General features: G+C 31.9%; 1 protein-coding gene across 3 annotated transcripts in view; it reads right to left on the bottom strand.

Moving 5' to 3' along the window:
* LOC125072805 overlaps positions 1–20580 on the bottom strand; it is a 46199-nt gene that overhangs the window by 4831 nt on the left and 20788 nt on the right. For 2 of the 3 annotated variants that reach the window (XM_047683501.1, XM_047683500.1), the window contains exons 2-3: positions 4956–5063; positions 2902–2973 (exon numbers count right to left, since the gene is read on the bottom strand). In XM_047683501.1, coding sequence (XP_047539457.1) covers positions 2902–2973; positions 4956–4987 — 104 coding nt within the window. In that variant the 5' untranslated portion in view covers positions 4988–5063. Of the gene's footprint in view, positions 1–2901; positions 2974–4955; positions 5064–20580 lie in introns of those variants that run through there. The other variant, XM_047683502.1, reaches the window with a different exon arrangement.

Raw genomic sequence — 20580 nt, 5'->3', positions numbered from 1 at the left:
CGAGGACCTAATAAAAAATGGGTGTAACTTCAGGACGGTCAACATTATTGGCGGAAATCAAATTTGTATTACAAACACGAAATCGTTAATTACTTATTAGTTACTCAACGGCATTGCAGTTAGCGGGCGTGTAAATAATAAATAAGGCTTACAAAATGCACTTTATAGTCTTCGAATATAATGAATAATTATTAATTAAATCAAACGACAAAATTAGGTAAACGGCGGAGGCGAGGACGCCATTGTTATTAATGCGCGAGTCCCGATTCCCGACTCCATATTTTTTCCGTTCACGTAGGGCGCTTAGAAAACCGTTCGCTATACAAGCAAGAAATCACTAAATCAATAATAAGAAGACAGCCAAGAGCCGAGATGGGCAAGTGATTAAAACGCGCGCATCTTAACCGATGAACGAACCTAGGGGTTTAAACCCTGGCAGCACCATTGAATTTTCATGCGCTTAATTTATGTTTATAATTAATCTCGTGCTCCGCAGTGAAGTACAAATGAAATTCTAACACACATTAATGCAAAAACGAATCTGAGTAGTGTGGCATGTTTCAAACAAATCATCTCATCAAGGGGTCTTTTGCACCAATAAAACAACTACAAGCAATTCCATTAACATAATGGCATAAATAGTTTCGAATAATACAAGAGATAACCTTGTACATCGCAAGTAACACTATCAGTAGTATATATGTATAATATTGGTTATTTACTACACGATATGAGCCTTATCACAAGTGGAAGATGTATTAGATTATAGCTGTTATCGTTTATCATTGCTAATATCAGCTTTGATCGCGAAATACAAGGGCAATATTGTAGTACAGCCCTTTTATATATAACTACATTGACTGTTACATTAGACACTAACCATAAATTAATGCGTGATTACTTGGTAGTAGGGCGTTGTGCAAGCCCGTCTGGGTACCACCTAATCATCAGATATTCTACCGCCAAACAGCAGTACTCAGTATCGTTGTGTTCCGGTTTGAAGGGTAAGTGAGCCAGTGTAACTACAGGCACAAGGCACGTCTTGGTTCCCAAGGTTGGTGGCGCATTGGTGATGTATGGAATGGCTAATATTTCTTACAACGTCATTTTCTATGTGCGGTGATGACCACTTACCATCAGGTGGCTCATTTGCGCACCCGCCTACCGATATCACAAAAAAAAATATGCGTGAATAAGGTACAACAAAACAAAATATACATTGTTTATTCTTTTTTTTACATTTACTTCTCAATATAATATAATAAAATTATAATCAGTTCAATATTCATTAAATTGAATCAATTTTTCTTCTAAGATGTACGTGGTTAACTCGGTATCGGCAATGCATATAGTAATTTAGTATTTTAAAAAATTATATTTTTGCAAATTCTCCAAACGAACCATTAAGACAAGTTAAACACGAAATCAGATTTACTTCTATCTGTTGATGATGTTGCTCTGACTGTGACAAAATCTTCCATCACCAAGATTATATAATTGCCGAGTTTCAAACTAGGCGTCAATTTTTTTTTTTTAATTACAATTTGATGATTTTCGATGTCTTACGAATATTTTTAATCTGTATATATTATATGAAAATTACGATACACAAACTCTGTTTTCTCAGTGGATCTATATGCTTGTCAAAAGTCTTTCTAGACATACAGAAACAACCAAAAATGTAATTGCCTTATAATACCTTAGGTATAGTAATTAATTTAAATTAATGCATATGTAATTAAATTAATAATTGGCATTATCACCTTTGTATAATTTATTGAAGCATTTAACCTGGATACTATGACTCGGTTTTACTAACGTTTAAAATACAGGCTCGGCCTAGTTAACACGCATACATTACATAACATTAGCACCATGTAAATTCCCCACTGCTGGGCTAAAGTCTCCTTTCCCTTTGAGGAGGAGGTTTGGAGCATATTCCACATCGCTGCTCCAATGCGGGTTGGTGGAATACACATGTGGCAGAATTTCGTTGAAATTAGACACATGCAGGTTTCCTCACGATGTTTTCCTTCACCGCCGAGCACGAGATGAATTTTAGATACAAATTAAGCACATGAAAAATCAGTGGTGCCTGCCTGGGTTTGAACCCGAAATCATCGGTTAAGATGCACGCGTTCTAACCACTGGACCATCTCGGTCTAGTTAACACGCACGAGCTCGTCATTTACTAAAACGTGTTTTCACATCAACATTTATACTAAATCGAATATCATATTTTTGGTATAATATAATTTGTTTTTATTGAATATTTATCAGATATTTTATCAATATCTAAATATTTTGGATCCTAAACAGGATTCGAGCCAAAGTAATAATGAATATATCCACAACATTGACACTGATTTCACTAGGACTCGCATATTATACTATTACCAATTTTTTAAGACCATTATAATTGATTTTTAGTAACGATTATTAAATCCACTAGTTTTCGGACGTCTGAGGGCGGGGAGGTGAGGGGAGGGGATTATTCTGGTTAAAAAGCAGCATATGTGCTATTTTATTATCTCCATGTCAAATTTGAATCTGATCAGAGATTGAGTAACAAACATCCATCTATCCAAACTTTCGAATTTGTAAGATTAGTAAGATAACACCCTGTCGTTTTTTCAACAACATGAAGGCTGGTCCTTTTTTCTGCCAGTGTTCACCCGATCATGATATCATTTATTGCCTCATTTACTTAAGTTTTTAAAGTTTTTACATTCAATCTCATTTAGATACAGCATTACCGAATTTCATTATATTTGTCTGAAGATGCAACGTGATCGTGTAAATTGGTTATTTGACTTTTCAACCCCAAATTAGAGACTATAGTCAGTACTGATGTAGCAAATACATCTTCAGCACATAAACATGTAATTTTTTTATACTTACTTATAAGTAGCGATTTTCTTATCGAAGCAAAATCTCTCCTCACAACAAGACCAGTACATACTTTCCAGACAGCTGAAAATAAAAAAAAAAAACACTTCTATTATTCATGTGACAAGAAAATCCGTATCATTGTCAATCGCAATCACAATTGTGTTCCTCTTGTCAGATCCTGATAGCATAAGTACTGATTAAGATTTGCTTGGAATTTATACAATTCAATGTCATTAACAACGAAACTATAAAATATGTATGTGAAATTTTGTGTAAACCTTACTATTACCTAAGTTGGTAGAACTTGAAATCAATCGTCTCTAAATTTTGCATGGCAAATATATTGAATGTTTTTAAGTGTGAATGTTTTTCCTTAAATAAAAATTTCAAGGTCAATTTTGAAAACAACAAATCTATATGAAATGAATATGTGAGTGGAAACGCTTCTGACGTCGATTTCTGATAATAATATAGGTACATGAATGTAGAAGTACGTACTCAGATGAGCAGGTGCTCATCAGATATTTTACCGACAAACCTACCCAGTATTGTTAGAGTGACTACAGGCATAAAGGACAAAGATGTCAGTTACAAAGGTTGGTTTTTACAGCACCAATGTCTATGGGCAGTGGTGACCACTTACTATAATTTGGACCATTTGTCCGTCACCGTCCATGTAACTATAACATAAAAAAGACAAGAATAACGCCCAGACTAAAATGAGTGTCTTAAAACACTGAGACTATCGTTTAACCTAAAATCCTTAGAGGTGTAACATTCCGTCTAATTACTTTGACAATTTTTCAAATATTCAACGTCCTATACGTGTGTGTGTTCCAAAATCAAGGTAATAATATTATACATGTGAACGTGTGCCTTCTATTATGAATATTTCTCTTTCGTTACACTTATATCGTCAATTAATGCTAAGCTATGAATATTAATACAAATTCCACCATAATACGTTATGTCAAATGTAGTATTGTATGTTACGTATCATCCAGTTTTCTCATAAACAACAAACTACACATGTGATCCTAACTTTGTTAAGCTCATAAAATACCATCTTAGTACTGATATACTCAATAAATGTTCCATAATTGTTATAAATCTTAATATGAAGTTAATTATACCTTTAAAAATTGGAATTTTTTATATTAAATTTACCCAATTTTGTTTTTATTTTTGCAAACTACTATACGGTTTTTCCCCGTATTCAAATTATATGATACACACCTGTTTTATATACATGCCCACAATTTGTGATTTAGGTTGACCTTGTGCTTAGAGTTTTAGCGTAAAAAAAATGGATTAGCTACTGTTAAAACATAATAATTCTTGGATAATTTTGGAACTTCGCACAATAAACAATACAAAAATATCCACCTTTATAATACATATTTAAATCAGAATAATTATGATTGATTTCTATAATGACACATCATTTAATACTAATTTATTAAATCGATGCTGAACACGTTAAATCACTGAAGAAAAAAAAGCACTTAAAACATCCAGTAGGAAATTAGTATTTAAGAAACATTGTTATTCATTACAACAAGTAATACGACTCCAACAGATTTTTGAAAAACAAATTTTCCGTTTTCATGCTATGCTTATCTAGACAGCTTGAATGTTATCATGATTGAACTTGGAAACCCCGTTCAGACGAGGAAGATTTACGGCAAATCTCGAGATAACGACCAGTTTGTGTAATCTTACTTAAGTGCATGAGAACAATGGTAGATTACTATGAAAAGAAAACAGATCCTATACGGTTATATTAAATTAATTCTTGTATAATTTTTTAACATCCGAAGGCTGACGAGTCAAAGTCACCTTCAGAAAAACCGCCACCGTAAGAATTTTAAAACCACTTCTTATGTCTCTTGCACCTTTAACTGGCTAACAGTTTTAAGCCGGAACTGATAAAAGTAAAGATTATAAGTGGTAGAATAATTTTTAAATCGATGGCATCAATATGGTCAATCAAAAAGGACCAATTAAAAGAGCGATTCGGTTGAAGTTCAGTAATCAGTCAATCTAGGATAAAGTGTACTTACTACTGGCATGATTTGCAGATATTCAACAGCATGGTGATATCTTCACATAGCGCTCGCAGGTTGACTAATTTCACATCTTACTCAAAAGACGCCGCATTATTTAAAAATCTGTAAAGAAATAAAATAAAGTTTATGATTTCATGTACTATAATCTACCTGTCTCATGATTGCGTGCAGGATGGTTTAGGGAAAACGATCATCCAATTGTTCATCTATCAATATTTTGTATTAAATCGTGAGTAAATCATGGTGAATTTTGAAATATGGAGCCGAATATAGTATACACAGTCAGAGCACATAGGCAAGAAGGTTTTTATTTTATTCCACCACGCTGATTCAAATAAAGTTACTTACAAATGAGTTCATCCAATAAAATTAATTAACTCCGCAATTTTATGTTTTGCAATCCCGAATAAATGAATTCAAAAACATTCAAATCAAATAAAAACACAATATAAACTAAAAGCTATATTTAAAATAAATTGACAAGTAAAATAAAAACTGAAATGATCAATAAATGTATGTTCGAATTAATAAACAAGACTCGTATTAAGTCATTTTATGAATATTTCTAGACTTGTATTTCCTTATATGAAACATAAATATGATGTGGTATATTACTATAAAACGCAAGTTAATCTTATGTTTTATTACTTTTAATAAATTACCATGTACTTGAAGTAAATAAATGACTTTATAAAAAATAATTGAAATAAGAATATATATAAATGATCGTAATCGTATGCTGAATCTATGAATCGTAAATCTTCAACTTCTATGTGCAAAACTAAACTTTTAACTATTAACTTAGACGGCCTACGATGAAAAATATTCCGATATTTTTTAAAAGCAGATAATTTGTAGCACAGTGATAGTGCAAGTGTTATAAACTTACCAGATAGCATGAAATTGAAAAGCAGACTTTTAAATATTCGATTATTTTATCGATGTGAAAATCTATATTAATATAACGGACTCGTAACAAATAAAGCAAAGTAAAGCTTGTAAATGTATTGCCTAAGTCCATTTTGGTAGGTTTGGTACTTTTCCTAATAACAAATGATAACGACACAATTTAATTGAAATTAGACACATGCAAGTTTCCTTACGATGTTTTCCTTCACCGTTAAGCACGAGATGAATTATAAACACAAATTTAGTACATGGAAATTCAGTTGTGCCTGGGTTGAATACACAGCCATTGATTTCGTTGCACGCGTTCTAACTATGCCGACAAAATCTCGTAACTAACAGCATCCAAAATTATGTGAGATGATTTTAAAGACAAAATCTTTAAGAGGAAAATAAATTGCTTAAATATAATGATGGAAATTATATTTAAAACGACCGACACAAAATCTTTAGTAGATAATTATCTAAACAAGTTTTTATTTGAGATAAAAACACTTGGAATTGACTGACGTTTTTTCTTGTTTGGTATGTGAATTGATCTCTATAATATTAGTATTAAGAAAATAAACTTTTAACATTCCGTCTTTGTGAATATTGCCAAAAATGTATATGATATGAATTATATAATTTCTTCTTATGATGATAAAATCAACTTGTTAATTTTTTTAGAATCATAAAATACAATAATAGTAATACTTGTCTCGTCTGCATGTGAAGGGGAGAGGGGAGCATTCCAAATTATTTGATGTTCAATTAAGTCGTTCAAACACAAATGCGTTTTTTTTTTATGACATTGGTTGGCGGAGAATTGACGAGCATATGGGCCACCTGATGGTAAGTGGTCACCACCGCCCATAGACAAAGAAGTAAGAAATATTAACTATTCCTTACATCACCTATGCGCCACCGACCTTGGGAACTAAGATGTTATGTCCCTTGTGCCTGTGATTACACTGGCTTTTTACCCTTCTAACCGGAGCACAACAATACAGAGTACTGTTATTTGGCGGTAGAATATCTGATGAGTGGGTGGTACATACCCAGACGGGCTTGCACAAAGCACTACCACCAAGTCAAACCATTAAACAAACGAGCGAATTTTCGCATAAATAATATTAGCTAGGATATTAGTTGCAAATACATTACACTACTTTGAATACATAGTTTAGTGTACGAGTTTATTATACGAGTATAGCATTAAATATGCTGTTATATAATAAGGTATCGATTGCTTAGCAAGATTATATATATTATATTATAGTAGGCATCGAAATACATTTTAAAAACAATAGTTTATAGATATGGGCAAGTGGATTGGACACTTATTACTAGTGGAAAAAAACAAACTCCAACACCGATGGGTTTTCACCTGCATTGTTTGTGGTATTATTAATAAAGATGATGTTTAATAATACTACTTTGACATTATACGAGTTAAGAAGTCTTCCAATTTATAATAAAGAAAAATCATGACAGTCGTTTGAAAATAATCAAGCATAGAACAAAAAGACAATCTTTAAAAGGTGGATCATCCTTAACAGAAAAGCTGTTTTAGCTCAGTTATGAAAATTTGTGCGTGCAACACCAAATACGTGACAGAAGTAGTTCTTCTTAAAATATATAGCTCTCATTCTCAAAATATTTATGTCAAAACCTAAATATACTTTATTCAAGTAGGCTTTTTACAATCACTTTTGAATCGATATTTTCAAATGTAAATTCTAGCGAGCAGAACCTGCAAGAAACTTAGTAGTTACTCTTTTTCAAAAATTAAAATACAAAGTTATGTTAGTTAGATACAATTATATATATAGTTATATGTGACCGGAAATGCATGAAATCTAGGAATTGTATATAATATATCCTGCCTGTACTTTCCTCTTTAATGTGCCTAGTACTTACTCTTACAACTCTATCGATTTAACGGATCGCCGCCATGAAGTTTTACTTCAAAAACTACATTTAACTATATAATGTATTTATTTTTAAATACCTTTATTTTTTTATGGCTTTTGGAATTCAGAATAATTGCAAAGTCATTGATGTACATGCTTATTTATTATTACATCTGACTGGCTGCTGGGCGAACTGATTGCGATCAAAACCCGAATATAAAATGCATGATTTATTTTGCTTCATAATGAATTTATGAAAAAAAAAGTACAATAACAGCCTTTAAATGGTTTACTGGTTGCCTTCGGTCTCTTCTCCTTATGCGGAAAAGGCTTGGGGCATATTCCATGAAGCTGCTCCATAGAGGATAGGTGGATACACATGTGGCACTGGCACTGTTTACCTAACCGAGCACGGGATGAATTAAAAACACAAAATACAACTTGCCCGTGTAAGAACCCGCCCGTTCACTGGGCCATCACGCCTCTTTATTATTTTATAGTTAGTTTAAAATCATTGAATTGAATTTAAATTATGAGGTTAAGAGTAACAATAGTATGATGCCCTTTATCTCGTCAATGTAGGTCAGTTACGAGGTCGCATTAACATACAATAGAACGGTTATGATTTAGTTTTCTTATTATAAAAGCTGTGTCGATGACAAAACACTTCCTAAATGATTTTAGGTTAGATTAAAGGTTTCGGTGTTAAGTAACTGTTACCTTATATAATATACAACCGTGTAATCGGGATTGAGATTAAATGTTGCTAGTGTTATTATTTCTCACGATAATTCCATACGGTGTGTATTTTTTATTTTAGTCTGTGGTCGAAATTGGATTATCATTATGTAATATGAATTTATATTTTTTTTTTTCTACTCTTATTTCATTTTTTTTTTTATTATTTATAACAAAGCTCGTCAATGACAAAAGAAAAAAACATCGGCTGACAAACAAAGAAGAAGAATGTATCAAGAATAATTAAGATTATGAGGGTAGTCTTGTTAAATTTATAGTCTACCAGCTTCCCGCACAGAATTCTGGGTGAAATAAGATTTTTTTTTTATTACTTTCGCCATCGCAGCGCCTGCTACCGGATCCAATCTATACGATTCAGTCCCACTCAAATATACTTAAAAATTTTATCGAATTCGGTCCAACCGTTTAGGAATTCAATTACAAACACACATTCAGATTTATATATATTAATATTTAATAATATTTAGTGTATAAATTCTGATAACATTATCATAATATAATATATGAATATGATATCCTTGCCAATTTTAGCCCAGACTATTCAAAACGAACTATAAATATTACAGCACATAACCAAAGGAGGAGACTCCTTAGGATGATAAAATAAAAAAAAACACTGCAAACTCAGGATCAACGACCTCTTATACTTTTCGTGCAGAGCACACCTGGCTCTAGTAACTCCTAAACTCCGCGTTCTACTTACCAATGAGTTTTTTAATTATTTATACTATACTAATATTATAAAGCTAAAGAGTTTGTTTGTTTGTTTGTTTGAACGAGCTAATCTCAGGAATTACTGGTTCGAATTGAAAAATTCTTTTTGTGTTGAATAGACCATTTATCGAGGAAGGCTTTAGGCTATATAACATCACGCTGCAATTATTAGGAGCGAAAAAAATAATTGAAAATGTGAAAAAAACGGGGAAAATTATTCATCCTTGAGGGCTTCCGTTGCGTGCGCTGCGAAAACGGTTCAAGATATCAAAAATATATGTATGAAAGAATTATTCCTCTTGAAATGATCTAAAAAAATGTCTGTGACAGTATATGTCTATCTTTTAAGATTAACTCACTAGAACCGTTTTTATGGTAATCAAATTTGGTTGAAATCGACGCGCGGACGGCTCCCTTCTGAACGTTTGTATGCAGCGTTATTTGTTTTTGCGATATAATATAGTCGTGTATAATAATACTTTTTAAATACTATTTAATTTTGTTTTAAGGATAATATTTTGGTTCTAATAATTTCACAATTATTAGCACTTTTTTTAGTTTTGATGTAGATAAAATTAATTATAATTAGGTGTCATAGTTTTCTTCATAGTATTGTTTGTATTAAGGATAGTATTTTGTTTCCAATAATCCATACTATCCATACTTCCATACAATAATATTATAAATGCGAAAGTAACTCTGTCTGTCTGTCTGTCTGTCTCGCTTTTACGCCAAAACTACTGGACCGATTTAAATGAAATTTGATATACAAATAGTCTAGAACCTAAAAAAGGACATAGGCTACGTTTTAATTGGAAAAAAATGCTGTAAAGGGTTAAAAAGGGGGATGAAGGGTTGTAAGTTGTTGAAAATATTGTAATTTTTAGAACTAGAAGCATAAAACTTATATTTTAGGCTGTACACTTATAAACTAACATATCATGACACCCACTAAGAAGGGAATTTTGGAAATTCTACCCCTAAAGGGGTGAAATAGGGGTTGAACTTTTGTATGGAAGTCCGTTATTTTTTAAGTTGGAAACATAATACTTTTTTTATAGGATACTTATTAAAAATGAGTACATAAACATTTAAGCGTTTCTGCATATTCCACTCCTAAGGAGGTGGAATAAGGGACGAAAGTATTTATGATAGTTATATAGATAATTTTTTAAGTTAGAAACACGAAACTTTATTTTTTTGATACTGATTAAAAATGACTAGATATGTATCTAAGCGTTTCTAGATAATCTACCACTAAGGAGGTGAAATAAGGGTTGAAGTTATTATGAGAGTCAGTCATTTTTTAAGTTAAAAACATGAAACTCTATTTTTGGAATTCTGATTAAAAATGATAAGGTACGTATTTAAGCGTTTCTAGATAATCTACCACTAAGGGGGTGAAATAAGGGTTGAAAGTTTTTATGGAAGTCCGTCATTTTTTAAGTTAAAAACATGAAAGTTTATTTTTGGGATACTGATTAAATACGTATTAAATTTTCGATATTCTAACTCTAAGGGGTTTAATAGGGGTTGACATTTCTTATATAGATTAGTCTGGAAGTCCGTCATTTTTTTAGTTTGAAGCATGAAATTTTATATTTGTGTTACTAATTAAAAATGAGTAAATACGTATTTAAAAGTTTCTTGATATTCTACCTCTGAGGGGCTGAAATAAGGGATGTAAATTTTTTATGAAAGTCCGTCATTTTTTCAATTAAAAATGAGTTGATTCGCATTTAAGCACTTTTGGATATTTTACGCCTAAGGGGAGAAATAGAGGTTGATATTTCGTATACAGGATAGTCTAGAAGTCCGTCATTTTTTAAGTTAGAAGCAGGAAACTATTTTTGGGCTACTGATTAAAAATAAGTAGATACGTATTTAAGCGTTTCTGAATATTTTACGCTTAAGGGGAGAAATAGAGGTTGATATTTCGTATACGGGTTAGTCTGGAAGTCTGTCATTTTTGAAGTTAGAAGCATGAAACTTTAAATCATTTTTAATCAGTAGCCCAAATATGGGCTACTGATTAAAAATGAATAGATACGTATTTAAACGTTTCTGAATATTATAAATACACACCAATGTGGTATATAAAGAGGTCTTACATTAACGTAATTTTTGAAGTTAATTTGTAAATATATTTATATTCTACGCGGGCAAAGCCGCGGGTAACAGCTAGTTATTTATAACGTGAGTTCTTTATATGAAAAGTTTTTGTTTATGCCTTACATAGGAAGTGATAAATGAGCTACCGTTTGGTAAGTGGTGATCGCAGTCCATTGGTGTTTGGTAATGTAAGAAATATTAATCATTCCTCACAGAATCTAAGAACCAAGATAATACTAAGATTTCCCCTTGTGCCTGTAGTTACACCCTTACTCACCCTCAACCCGAATACAATAATACTAAGTATTGCACTAGAATATATGATGAGTGGGATATCCATACGGACCTGCTTCAAGTCCTATCACCATACAATCCGGTGGGCAAACCAACCAATTAAAAAAAAAACTGATTGTAATCACAAACCAAGGAAACAATTGTAACTGACTTCAAATAAAAACATACAAAGCGGATATATAGATCAAAAGATAAATATTAATAAAGGTTTATAAAAAAAAAAAAAAACAAGAAACAAGATATTATACTATTATTTATTTATGCTGCTTCAAGTTTCACTTCAACTTATATGAATTGACTTATTCAATTCAATAACATTTTGTCGCGAGAACGATATTTATAAACTCACTAATATTATAAATCCGAACCTAACAGTGTTTGTTTATTTGTCATAGATGCTCACCTGATTAAAAGTGACAACCACCGCTCATGGACATCTGCAACACCGGGGGGTTTGCAGGTTTAAGGAAGGAGGACGCTCTTTTCTTGAAGGTTCCCAAGTCGTATCGGTACGAAAAAACCGCCGGCGAAAGCTGGTTCCATAGAGTGGTTGTGCGAGGCAGAAAATGTCTTAAAAACGTGCTGTTGTGGATATTTAAGACATGTTGTTAGGGGTACGATAAGGGACATCAGCACCTGCCTTCCCTTCACACATAGGCGATACCAGTACGGAAAACTAACTAATTATAATCTCGTGTAGTGATACGATCGAGCTATTGCTAGCTTCATAATGCTACAGAACTGTACAGATCCCGAGGTCTCATCTCTGGTTGACACAATAGATTTTTTGTAACACCGCCAATTTACTTAATAGGAATTAAGATAAATGAACAATGCTGCAATTGATGATTCGGATTTGAACTTATGACTTTCAGCTCTATGAGCCAGCCACTAGACTGAAGTGGCAGTTATAAACAGTCATGTAATTGATAAATTATATTATAAGCAGACTCACTCGTGAGAAGCAACTACCGAATCGTACAAACGACATTGTTTTCACTAACCGATTCTAATTGCTTATACAAACCACATACATAAAATTGTAAGCAATTACTAGCATAAATAACATCCAAGGTATTATTCAAACGTAATTTCGTTGGACGTTTAATTCGTTAGTACGAGTATGTTTTGAACTTAACAGACCGCAATTATTTCGTTTATTTCACCGCTCTTTCAATATGGATTGGCAGATTTAGCAGATATTCATTCAAAATAATATGCTGGTTTCCCTTGGGATGTCTTTCTTTAAGGTTGAATTCTATATCAATTTTATCGATGCTCGGTGTCGAAGTCGCAATAATTTGAAATCGAAAATTGAAACATCGTCATTGATGGTAATTAAAAGAAAAACAAATAAAATATATCGATCAAAAGACATTTTTCTAATTACTTTAAAAGTAATATAACAAACAAATATTGTAACGTAATATAGTATACTCGCCAAGAAGAGAACAGCGACGGATAAAGGGGATTACGCCATAAAAGAGCGTCATCTCCAAGTACTCTTAGCTAGCTTAGCTCTAAATAAATTAAACATTAGACATTGGATTTATTGTATTCCTACTATGAAGTTCATAATTTTATATCGAGTTTAAGGATAATTATAAATAAAAATGATAACGTAACACCTTTATAAGAGGAAAATGTAATTTGTTTCGTTAAAACGTTTTTAATATGTTAAGGTTTTTATTAAAAGACTCGTTTAGATGAAGAATTTGGATAAATATTTTATAGTTTGTATACTTTTTAGTAATTGTCTAAAATCGGGCGAAAAAAACTAATATTATATTATTGTTTACCGATTAGAATTATCAACGAGGCGTCTAAATATAAACGTTTTTTAACTTTCAAAGTTGTAGTCGTAGTATGTAATATAAAGTCTTGTTGTCCTCAAAATAGTTGATTACTAATGTAAAGTAACGATTCGTTAAATGAAAGCACGTACTTAATTAATTGGGTAAAAAAATAAATAAATTTTTTTAATGCCAAATAAAATAAACGTGCTTTTTCATGTGTCACATACAGTTAGAACCATTTTAATAGCGAAGCTTATCTAAGCATCAAATATAAGTGAAATAAACACGTGAATCTTAAAAGCAAATCGCGTGTTCTTGCCAGAGTGACCTCAAGTACCACTGAGTTTTCACGTGCTTGCATCGTGAGGAAAACTGCATATGAGTAAGTAATTGACCTTTCCGAGAAGTCTACATAACTGTATAAGGGTGATAAATCACAATAATTAGACTCACGATTATAACTGATGAGTATTTCGTAACTACAGTGATATTGGATGACGTCATAAATATTTACGTCAATGCTCCGAGAGTATGGATCCCTCTGAAATATTCTCTTATCAAAAAAGGTTGTACTAAAAAAATATATTAACATATTTTTTTATTTTACAAAACACACAATTAAGCGTGAGATACTCAAAGGTATCCGTTTCTATAATAAAATTCCGCAGACATTTTTAACTTTGCTGTTTCATAAATTCAAATCATTTGTAAAAAAATACATTAGTAAAGAAGGTATATTATTCGATACAAGATTATATACATGATAAAAAAGCGTGGAGCTTATTGACTTCCAGGCAGGATATATAACATACGTATATAATTGTATTTAACTAACATGACTGTATTTTTAGATGTTGTAACTACTGAGTATATTTTGATTTTGAGTATCAGTCTGTTAATCTCAAAGAGGTTTAAATAAAATTTTAATGTTTGATAGCACAAATTAATAAAATTGGTTTAAAAGTTACACTTTCATAATTTTCGTATTTTAAAGCAATTTAATTTTAGTAAATTAAAGCTTTAATTATTGTGCTTTATAGAGTTCTAGAGTTTAAAATAAAAACAGAGAATATTTATTAATTACGATAAGTTGTGTTATCGGTACCTTGATAGTTTTTTGTTTTTTGATTATATTTTTCTCAAGGGATGTGTTCGTCCGTGACTTTGATGACATTTTGCTCCTAAGTTAAGATTAATTATCGATACATACTGTAGTGTACGAGGTTGACTTAGAGCCAAACTCTCAACTTATTATTTCTAGTTAAGTTGCTTTTTTCTGTTAGTAAAAAATAAATAAAATATTCATATGTATTATATGGCCGTATATCTAACATAAACAATAGAACACGCGCCAGAAAAATAGAAATGAGAATCTCAAGATGTACACTCACATGCGTACTTTAAAGTAATAAAGTGTTATTTAATATGAAATGAATTAATTATAATTGTTATTTTTGTATAAATAATAATTGATTAATTGTATTTTATTATTTTATTCATACCGGAACTTATAGATCTAAAATACCAACAACAGGTGCAAAATTAATGTCAAGTATTGCTTTATAAAAATATGAATGAACAAGTCTCACCTTCGTTAAGTAACTTCTTATTGCAAAAAAAAGAGACAAAAATAGACGTATTTTTTACAAATTGATATTATAACTTAAGAAACGAACGCAAAAACCCTGCAACCTTCGAATCGACCGCGTGACGCTTAGACTATTCGAAGAATTCAGACAATAGAATTTTGTCAAGGTTTACAGTAATTATACGACGAGATTAAATATGATTCAAGAGGGAATTCTAATTTAATGATTAACATTAAAACCTTTAAAGTAAAAAAAATATACAGAAATATCTAAATGAAAGACATTTACTTATTTAATATAATACAATGCCATCCTACCATGTCAAAATAGATTTGACATGGTAGAAACGACATATTGTTACACTACGTTGAATGAAAAGCGTAAATGATGGAATCCCGGCCTTTACGATGTTTTGGGCGCGAGAAAATTATTCTCTATGAGCGATCTAGCGCTGTATGTCTTAATAGTTTAATTAGATGTCATTATAAACATGTCTCGCTGCAGCAAAAGTTGGAACTCTTACCAGTACTTTAACGAATTGTTTACATGAACATTCTTCTCTTAGATAATTTGTCAATGTAAAATTTTCGTGAAATTGTAAAAACTTGGTGGTAGGGCTTTGTGCCAGTCCATGGTACAACCAAGTACAACCCACTCAGATATTCTACCGCCAAATAGCAGTAGTATTGTTGTGTTCCGGTTTAAAGGGAGTGAGTTGGTGGCGCATTGACGATGTGGCTGGGAGGTGGTGACCTAGAGTAATCACAGAAAAAACTATATTCAATATCGCACAGGGAATCCAGAATACTTTTTAGTTGTCTTGTTGTTGGTTAACATTTTGAATTCCTGTATCGAGAACAAAAGTCTTTCCGGAGACATAAGTCAGAATATCATTTGTAATATCTCTACAATACTGACAAGAGTAATTATTTTATACTGTATTAACTTTCATTTTATTTATTTATAGCAGGAAGGCAGATATGCCTGACGGTATGTCACCTCCGCCTGTATTAAATGTTACACTATTTCCGTTGACCTTATGTAATTTTATTTTTGTATATATTCTGTCTAACACACCATAAACAGAGACAGAGCAATGCAATGTAGACTTGATGTAAGAGATTTGTGTAAGGGCTTTGGGCAACCTTATTAGATGGCACCGCTCACTCATCGCTTATAAAATCGGTAAATAGCACTAGCATTGTTGTGTATAAGCACAATGGATGTACCTTCTTAGTTCCCAAGGCGTGTTGGCACTGTAAAGAATGGTTTATTATTAGACTTAACATCAGGTGTTCCTTTTGCCATTCCACCGACTTAATGCTAATTAAAAAATATGACATTTAACTACTCCTGCTACCTATACGAACGTACAATAATAACAGGCTGTTTCTAATAATTTACACATTAACATTTAACATACTACTTTACATTGAAATTAGAAAATATCAATACAAATATATAAATATTCTTAGCGATCGATACAATTTTGGAACTCTTGAACTCGGATCACACGACATCGAATGGCAACGACCATCCTTGGCATTCATTTTTAAAATTTTTGAGTATGAATTTCGTCGCTCAAGGAAATGAGGACGTTTAAGTAAAATGCCACTTAGCATATAATTAAAAAATAATTATTTAAATTAAGAATAGTTTAAAAATTAAACAATTGTAATTATGTTAAGGTGAACCTCAAAATAATTATCACTTTTGAACAATGTTTAGTAATAACGACATGTTAACTTCGTATAAAAATCCAATGATGTATAAATTAATTAGTTTTTTTTTTTTATAAAAAATGCAAAGCCGTAATTACATTTATCAGATCTAAGTATTATTTATTTTTAGATTTCAATGATTTATTTATTTCTGTCTTCTTATATTTCTTACGTAGGTTATAAAATAGAAAATAGATAGAAAAAAAGTTTTTAGTCCATATTTGTTAGGTAGATAATCTGAAAACAAAGTTAAAAAAGTCTTTTACCAAATTCAATTTAAAAAAAAAAAACACACGTTTAAATATTTGGAGTTTTAAACAAATCTGTCCTTTATAATTTATTCACGTTTTTTTAAATACATTATATAAAACCCTACAACATTTGGTTAACCAGCAAACAATCGGTTGACTTGTTCCTGTCACAGTTAATCATTGCAACTGTTGAAGTCACGATCGCGGTGTCGATTCTTTCCCATGTTAAATACCTACGACACCCACATGTATGGACAATAATATATTATGGTTTAGTACTAATGAATGTACTGGATATGGAGAAGGGGAGCGACCAATGAAAAGATGGATGTATTGTGTGAAAGATGATATGACTGGAAATAATGTTACTTGTGAGATGACGTCAGATAGAGAAGTATGGAAGAAGACATGCTGCGCCGACCCCAAGAAAATTGTGATAAGGGCAGGAGGATGATGACATAAGGGCGATGGCGGTAAAATTTTTATTTTCTCTAAATGTATCCTTTTTTGAAGATAAGTAATACCCTTTTCTTTTCACTGTATAAACGTATTACGAGTTTCCCCCACGTGAAGGTGTACTCCGGAACACCCACTTAAAATCCAGCGGTACCGTCTCCACTGCAAACCTTATATTTACATTGCACCACAATTTATTTATTTTTTTAATGTCATAGGTAGGCGGACTAGCATATGGGCCACCTGATGGTAAGTTACTAGTACCTATAGACTTTGGTACTAAGCTACTGTAAATAATATTACTCCTTCTATATGTTACCAATGTCCTACCAACCTTGGGAACTAACCTGTGGTTTCTGACTCACCCTTCAAACCGGAGCACAACAATATTAAGTATTGATGTTTTGTACAGACGAGTATACACAAAGCCTATTTATTAACAAAGTATATTAATATATACTTATGTATATCTACTTTAATAAATTTACTTCCAAAGTTCCAATAGCAACAGTACCGACATTTATCGCGAATCTATAGTGAATATCACAGATGATTCAAGACCCCGACTAATGATATCGCGTTAATTCAATGTCAATTTTTTATTTCGCTTTATACTTGTGGTTGGATAAATGTGATTGGGTATAGAGGTAGAATATTTTGAATGTGAATCCCCACAGTGATTCTTTCGACTAGGACGAGATGAATTATAAACACAAATTAAGCACATGAAAATTCAGTCGTATATTCGGGTTTGAACACACATTCTTCGGTAAAAAAAGAACATCAGACTCAAATATTAAAATAATAATTATAATGATACGAGAGTAACGGACAAAATATACATTAAAAAAAAAAAACAAGTAACGCTTTAAGACCTTTCCGATGCTTCAGTCACGTCTCCTGTGATAGAGACTATTTTTTATCTTGCACTATTTGCGTTGAATATACATCCGAAATCAAACAACGCATCCTAGTGAATGTAATTGTACGATATATTTATATATTTATCGTTCTATAATGCACGTGTTTTATCACCCGAGCTGTTTCGTTTCTTATTTACGTGTAATTAATATGTTTCTGCGAAATATGAGTTGAATCTACGTTCCGAAACGTCGAAATTGTTTTTTTATAAAAAAATATCATAAATTAAAAGCTATGTATTCATAATCTATTTTAATAAAAAGAAGAATCAAATTGAAATAATATGTTTAGTTGGTACTTAAAGTGTGACTAATGTTTAGACCACCTGACCGCTAGTGGTCACCACCGCTGATATATAAATAAACAATGGCGCTGTAAAAAGTATTAACCATTATGTCTCATGAGTATGTAGTTAAACTGGCTCACTCACCCTTCAAACCGAAACACAAGATTACTGAGTAGTGCGCTTCGACGGTAGAATATCTGATGAGTGGGTGGTATCTGTTCAGTATAACACAGCCCTACCATCAAGTATGATCTTCTCAAATCGTCTTGAACACTTGATCCCGCTTACTTGATATTAAATATTTATAAGGAAGTTTAATTTACTCTCTCGTCTGACATATCCTTTGAAGTTGAAAAATAAATTGCAAATTGCAGTTGAGAAGATAAGCGTATTTTATGATGGTTGCGTCTGGTAACACTGGGAAGAAATGTTTCGTTGAATTCCGGAACAAATAGAAATTATTAATCGTCCTTATAATTTTTTTTAGATCCTTTTAAAAAAGATTCTATATTTATTTAACTGTATTGAGTCTGTACTTCTTTTGTATGGGCAAACCAAATCGCTTTTGTTTTTTTTCGTTTTGGTTAAAGTTTTCTTACGGCGCCAATGTCAATTGATACTACAAAATACTTGTTAGTATCAAGTGGCCTAATTTCCCTATTACATAAAAATATATTTTGAAATGTTAAATTTGATAACATTAAGTGCATAATTAGTTCTCACCCTAATTCAATCTATCTAAATTAATTATCATTTCAACGAATACAATTCAGTAGCGTTGAATTAATTTATGAAAAATTAATTAGTTTGTAACGGAATAGCGAAATATATTCAATTTAACGAATAAATTTAGAACGTTGCTTAACTTTCACTATTTTCTCGTTACTTTTGAATATAATTTAACCGTGTAATTATAATTTCCAGTATTGCCGAGCTATTCTGCAAAAAATCGAAACTCACCGCAGAACGCGATCCTAAATCTCATAAAGTGAAACATTAAATGAAACAGAATAAAAATTGCGTATTATAGTGTCAGTTTTCAACCTTTCACGAGTGAGATATGACGTGAGTACTTAATGAATAGCACTGCTAGCTTCAATGACATTTAGATCTACTCGTATGTAACTTGGGTTTTGTGGTAATAATGGTTGATTTAAGTAGAAAGATCTATATGGTACACCAATTAGCTATTAGACGGTAACTCTCCCCTGTATTATGAATGAGACTATCATTGTTATGTCCCTTGCTTATAATTATACTAACTCACTAAAGCTGGCTTACCACAGCCTATGATTTCTTGAGCCACAATGAACCAGTCAAGTATGCCTACCGGAAAGGCTAGCGTCGTAATAACTTGCATATTCGTTTTTATGTCCTATATAACACCTTCCGGATCTTTTAGGTATAAACGGTGACCAGCAAATCTTAATTAAGAACGTTGAGTATTAAAAACGGGACGTACGGGAGACATTAATATATGATTTTTAATTATTGCAAAAATTATAAATATGTATAAGTACATATAAATATTTAAAAAAACTCATTAGGTAACACACATTACACCAACCGGTGAATTTGAGGTCCCTCATTGATTTAGGCTCATCAACACCTAAGCGTATGACGACGTATTATGCACACGTAATTCCAAACTCCCGACACACTCACAGGAGGCACTCTTAGTACGCGCGTACTCTGAGCCCTTAAGTGGGCTCTCAACACCCAACTTGAGTATTTTAACTCGCCTCCACGCTCGGTGACACTGTAGAGACCATTAGCCTAATAATCCGAAAAAAAAACCCATAAACAAAAACATGCTAGTATCAAATTACCAAACTGGATCAAAAATTTGAAAGATAGATAATACATGATAAGAAACTATAGACATTTAAACATTTTCTATGATAGTATTCGCTTATAGA

Source organism: Vanessa atalanta, chromosome 22, assembly GCF_905147765.1.
Source record: "Vanessa atalanta chromosome 22, ilVanAtal1.2, whole genome shotgun sequence".
Lineage (NCBI taxonomy): Eukaryota > Metazoa > Arthropoda > Insecta > Lepidoptera > Nymphalidae > Vanessa > Vanessa atalanta.
The sequence above is the reverse complement of the archived record's forward strand: the minus strand, read 5'-3'. Positions and strand labels throughout refer to the sequence as shown.